The sequence below is a fragment of the Phoenix dactylifera genome, chromosome 6, assembly GCF_051530095.1.
Source record: "Phoenix dactylifera cultivar Ajwa chromosome 6, Ajwa_hap1_PhDact_Kaust_v1.1, whole genome shotgun sequence".
NCBI classification, from domain to species: domain Eukaryota; kingdom Viridiplantae; phylum Streptophyta; class Magnoliopsida; order Arecales; family Arecaceae; genus Phoenix; species Phoenix dactylifera.
This window is the reverse complement of record NC_143195.1, coordinates 26501587-26507635: the sequence shown is the minus strand read 5'-3', so window position 1 is coordinate 26507635 and position 6049 is coordinate 26501587. Positions and strand designations below refer to the sequence as shown.

Here is a 6049-nt window from a genome sequence, read left to right as displayed (position 1 = left end):
GTTCATAAGCTTAATGTGGACCTGGTGTATGGACATGTATGACAGAAGTAGAGAAGCTTCTCCTTGGAGAGACAATAAGTCATTGATGAGGAGGTTGACAAGGTTTTGAAGGCTGGCTTTGTTCATGAGGTCAACTATCCTGATTGGCTAGCTAACATCATTCTGGCAAACAAGGCAAACCAAAATGATGGAGCTGCATTGACTATACCGATCTCAACAAAGTATACTCGAAGGATAGCTTTTTTTTCTCAAGGATCGATCAGCTCATAAATACAACCTCACGACACCAGCTACTGAGTTATATGGATGCCTTCTTGAACTAATGATCAGACCAAGATGGTCCTCAAGGACAAGGAGAGAACCACTTTTACCACTGACAAATGTCTTTATTATCACAAGGTCATGTCTTTTGGCTTGAAGAATACAGGAGTAACTTATCAACAACTAGTCAACGAGATTTTCAAAGAACAGATTGGTAGACATATGGAGGTTTATATTGATGATATGCTTGCGAAGGGTTGGGAACCCGAGCATCATATCACCGTTTCAGAAGAAGCTTGTTCAACTTCGAGGAAATACCATATGAAGCTCAATCCAAACAAATGTGCTTTCGGAATCACCTAAAATTTTTTTTTGGGCTCCATGGTGTTATAGTGAGAGATTGAGTTGAACCCTAAGAAGATCCAAGTTGTACGAGAGATCTCACCATCGAAGACAATAAAGGAGGCACAACATTTGGTAGATCCGATAATTATCCTCAGTAGACTTGTATTAAGATCAGTCGAAAGATGCCTTTATTTTTTTAAAACAGTGATGCAAATGAGAAACTTTCAATGGACCGAGAGTGTCAGATTGCTTTCCATCAACTTAAAGAATATCTCGGCTCACCATCTCTTCTCACCAAGCGAAGTCAAGAGAGATGCTTTATTTGTATTTGGTAGTCTCTCTATTGGCCATGAGCATGGTGCTAATCTGAGAAGAAGGAATTCAAAAGCCGATCTATTATATTAGTAAAACCCTTTTAGGTGCTGAGATAAGGTGTATGAGGCTGGAGAAGATAGCCTACGCTCTCATTATTTTATTTTGGAGACCGTGTCAATACTTTTAAGCCCACTCAATCACTATTCAAATTAATTGATCAATGAAGCAAATTTTGTAGAAGCCAAAAATTTCATGATGATTAGCAAAATGGGCTATCGAGCTTAGAAAATTCGATCACTACCAGCAAAATGGGCTATCGAGCTGATTTTTTGTGGAGTGTGCCATTCCCGAGGATGAACAAAAGGAGAATACACCCGAGGTGTTCTAGATTCTTCATATGGATGGATTTACTAGCTCAGGTGGAAGTGGAGCTGAGCTGATCATGACCAGCTCGAATGAATTGGTCATAGAATATGGTTTGCGGCTTGATTTCACAACTTTAAATAATGAAGTTAAGTACGAAACCCTCATCGTCGGTCTCAAACTTGCCAAAGAGCTCGGGGTGCAACATTTAAAGGCCTTAGCGATTCTCATCTTGTTGTTGGTTAAATTTGAGGAGAATAAGAAGCACAGGGTCCTTCAATGGTGAAGTACTTACAAATGATAAAAAATATCTTCTTTGCCTTTTTAGAGTTTGAAGTTCCACAAATTCTTAAGTCACAGAATGCTAAAACTGATCTCTGTATAGGTCCACTTGACTATGGTATAGGCCAAAGTACCCGACCTCAGTTTTGTTCGAAGTCTCGGTGCTACCCGAAGTGCCATTCTGGTCCAGTCGAGCAATGAAAAAAAGCTACATATCTTTCATTAAAGTCTGTTTAGAAATAGTTAATGCCCATCAAGAACGTGGCTACGACCTTAGTGGCAGTTATGACCCATTACGATTGGTTGTCCGTTACAGCACGATCAGAATAGTTAATTCCTACCCACGTGTGACCTAGCACCCGTCGCCAAGTAGTTAAAGCACGTCTAGCCAATCTGGGCAATGATGCCGAGCACCCTCTATAAAAGGGGATGAATAGGGGACCTTTAGGTAAGTTCTGTCCTCTCCACTCTTTCTTTCTCAAAAAACTTTGACTCTCTCTCTTCCACCATTTTTCTAGAATCTGACTGACTTAAGTGTCGGAGGGTTTTCCGTCGAGCAACCTCCGACAAGAGGACTTCCTTTTCTAGTTTCAAGTCGGTTAGAGATCACCAAGTGAATCTCAACCCGAGTTCAATCAATCATCACCAGCACACCGTCCATCTGCCCAGTTTGGCAGATTGGAGTGTATTCGATCTTACCAGTTCACATCGGTAACTTTACTGATCTCAATACTTCGGCTCGAATTTTAGAAGCAACAATGGATAGTATCATGAAAATTTTAATAATTTGCCAAAGCTAAATTTGTAGCATTGCTGTACTTTAGGCACATGAGCATCTTATCAATGGCTTGGTGTTGTACTGTAGGCATGTGTTAGAATACGCAGGTAATTTCTCAAAAAATATTTGAGAAAAATATCAAATTAAGAAAAAAAAAGTTATAGAGTTTCTAGATTATATAATTTTACGTGGGCATGATATGAATAAAATAAAAAAATTGTCTTTAAGCAACCCTTATGGGTGCTACATCACTCATCAGATACTATTGAGAAATAACCTGCACAAAGTTTAAAGGGCTTCATACTATTTAGATAAATAGTTTATTTATTTCTCCATTAGCAAGCTGTGCATTTCAACTTGCGTCTACCTCCGCATATTATTCTTTTATGAAAGTTAGAATATTTTTGCCAAACTAATTTTTTGAAGAGGAGAATATTTTGGGGATTTTGCGTCGGCAGCTTGCAATGGTGGTATTCTCCATCGCTTCCGACCCCACCATCACAAATTATCACGAAACAAACGTACATAAACTTCGCGGAGAGTGGGAAGGGGCGAGGGAAGAATAGGGAGGGGTGGTTGGCTCCCCGCGTGGGCCCACTCCCGCGTGATCACGGCGTATAGAACCGTTGACCGTGGGTACTTGCAAGGGATATGCCCCGGGCGGATGCCGTTACGCTCGCCTCATTCGCACACCGTTAAATACCGCCCTCCTGACCCCGGGGCTCCTCGTTCCATCTTCCCTTCTCTCGACGCATCAGTCTTCTTCTCCGGGAAGAGGTTTGTGATCTCTCTCTCTCTCTCTCTCTCCCTCTCCCCTGCCGTGTTCTTTTAGATTGGACGATTTTCCCCCCATCTGTGATGTGTTCATGCTTGTTAAATTGAATTTATCAAATAGTTTGGCATAAAAATAAAAAAATTCTTTCCCGAATTTTATAGAGATGGGCAATTTCTTCATAAATTTTTATATCTAACTTAGACATAATAACGACATAAATATATGGTTTCATACTTGACTACCTAGCTAGTAATTAGTATAGCTGTTTTCATCCATCATGAATGGTTTGTGGGATGTTTTGAGTTTGAAGAGGTGGCGTTCTCTTTCGTTTCTTTATCTTTTTCGAGTTGATATATCTTATCAGAGTCCTTTTTCCCATCTAGTTCCTGTGGTCTCGGAACTATACTAATCTCTTTTATCTCTATAATTTCACTTTAATAGTTCCTCCATATCTTTCTCTTCCTTCACCCAATCCCTTCTTCTTAGGATCCACAAATAAACAGCCAAAATAAACATATCTCACAACTTGCGTTTCTGGATTCACCTTGGGGAGGCATATCTGGAGTCTTTTACTGCCTTCTTTATGGTTCGTCTACTCTTTTGTCCCCTTTGTCTCCTTCTCTTGGCTCCTCTTTCGAGTCTCACCGACTGTTAGTCACATGTTCTCTGGATTAAATGGACAAGTTATAATATTATATTTATAATTGCGTCCATGGTTTTAACCTTGTCTATCTAAGCCTTCGTCTCTTTTCTGATATCTGATATCAATTGCAACACTCTTTTGTGAAGAAGAAGAAGAAGAACAAGAGAGGAGGAAGATGGCTAGAGACCAGCTCCAGGTGCTGAACGCACTAGATGTTGCCAAGACACAGTGGTACCACTTCACGGCCATCGTTATTGCCGGCATGGGCTTCTTCACCGACGCCTACGACCTCTTCTGCATCTCCTTGGTGACCAAGCTCCTCGGCCGGATTTACTACTACGATGGCTCCAGCACCCCCGGCTCGCTCCCGCCGAACGTGGCGGCCGCCGTCAACGGCGTGGCCTTCTGCGGTACGCTCTCCGGCCAGCTCTTCTTCGGGTGGCTCGGCGACAAGATGGGCCGGAAGAAGGTCTACGGCGTCACCCTCATGCTCATGGTGATCTGCTCCATCGCCTCCGGCCTCTCTTTCGGCCACACCGCCAAGGGCGTTATTGCCACCCTCTGCTTCTTCCGCTTCTGGCTTGGCTTCGGCATCGGCGGTGACTACCCGCTCTCCGCCACCATCATGTCCGAGTACGCCAACAAGCGCACCCGCGGAGCCTTCATCGCCGCCGTCTTCGCTATGCAGGGTTTCGGCAACCTTTCCGGCGGAATCGTCGCCATCATCATCTCCGCCGCCTTCAAGGCCCGCTTCAAGGCGCCGCCATACGACGTCGACCAGGTCGCCTCCACCGTCCCCCAGGCCGATTACGTCTGGCGGATAATTCTCATGATCGGCGCCCTCCCGGCGGTGCTCACCTACTACTGGCGGATGAAGATGCCGGAGACCGCCCGGTACACCGCGCTCATTGCTAGGAACGCCAAGCAGGCTGCCTCCGACATGTCGAAGGTGCTCCAGGTCGAGATCGTCGAGGAGCAGGAGAAGGTGGAGCAGTTCACCAAGAACGCGGCCGGCAACTTCGGCATCTTCTCGAAGGAATTCGCCCGCCGCCACGGCGTGCACCTCCTCGGCACCGCCACCACCTGGTTCCTCCTCGACATCGCCTTCTACAGCCAAAACCTCTTCCAGAAGGACATCTTCAGCGCCGTCGGCTGGATCCCCAAAGCCGCCACCATGAACGCCCTCGAGGAAGTCTTCAAGATTGCCCGCGCCCAGACCCTGATCGTCCTCTGCGGCGCCGTCCCCGGCTACTGGTTCACCGTCGCGTTCATCGACATCATCGGCCGGTTCAAGATCCAGCTCATGGGCTTCTTTATGATGACCGTCTTCATGCTCGGCCTCGCCATCCCCTACCACCACTGGACTACCAAGGGCAACCACATCGGCTTCATCGTCATGTATGCGTTCACCTTCTTCTTCGCCAATTTCGGGCCCAACAGCACCACCTTCATCGTGCCCGCCGAGATCTTCCCGGCGAGGCTGCGGTCGACGTGCCACGGGATCTCCTCGGCCGCAGGGAAGGCGGGCGCCATCGTCGGGGCGTTCGGTTTCCTGTATGCGGCGCAGAACCAGGACAAGGCCAAGGCCGATCCCGGCTACCCGGCCGGCATTGGCGTCAGGAACTCGCTATTCCTGCTGGCAGGCTGCTGCCTCTTGGGCTTCTTCTTTACCTTCTTGGTGCCGGAGGCCAAGGGAAAATCTTTGGAAGAGATGTCCGGGGAAAATCAAGATGAAGAAGATCAGATTGCCGAAACAGCTAATTACCACAGGACTGTCCCTGTTTAGATTTACTTTGAGGGCATGATTTAGCTGCATGCAACTCTGTGTCTAAGAATTATCAGATAGTTTTTATAGGACAAAAAAAAAAAAAAGTCATCTAGAATGCTTATTCACAGTTCTCGCTATATGTAAACTATTTTTGTTGATATTTGTTGTCTAGTCCATCTCATTTTGGAGAAAAAAGAGTGATGAGATCGTCATCAATACCTGGTTCTAGATGTTGCATGCTTGCCATGTTTCTCCTCTTGGTTGCCTGGCAAAATAGCGCCCACTAGACTTGACTTTGCTGACCTCGAGGGGATAAGCCGTGGCGGAAGTCCATACAGTATTTTTCTTTTTATATGCTTATGTATCCAGATAAAGGATTTACTGAAGCATTGCTTTAGAAACCTGATTTCTGATTCAAAAAAGAATTAATTATATAGACGGAGCTGAATTGTCTGGTGAACGAGATGCTGCAAGTTAGAAGAATTGGAGCCCTTATGTCTTCACTCTGAAACTATGGCA

The 6049-nt window shown here is 45.5% G+C and overlaps 1 protein-coding gene across 3 annotated transcripts; it reads left to right on the top strand.

Moving 5' to 3' along the window:
* The first annotated feature begins 2893 nt into the window (after window positions 1-2893).
* LOC103703618 (putative inorganic phosphate transporter 1-4) lies at window positions 2894-5746 on the top strand. Of its 3 annotated transcripts, none has more exons than XM_039126751.3 (2): window positions 2894-3121; window positions 3909-5746. In XM_039126751.3, the coding sequence occupies exon 2, from the start codon at window positions 3938-3940 to the stop codon at window positions 5546-5548; it is 1611 nt and encodes a 536-aa protein (XP_038982679.1). In that variant the 5' UTR covers window positions 2894-3121; window positions 3909-3937; the 3' UTR covers window positions 5549-5746. The 3 variants fall into 3 exon arrangements, with proteins under 3 accessions (XP_038982679.1, XP_088579614.1, XP_038982681.1); XM_088723488.2 differs by having other exon boundaries at window positions 3036-3121; window positions 3912-5746; XM_039126753.3 differs by lacking the exon at window positions 2894-3121 and adding an exon at window positions 3364-3705.
* Window positions 5747-6049: the final 303 nt, after the last annotated feature.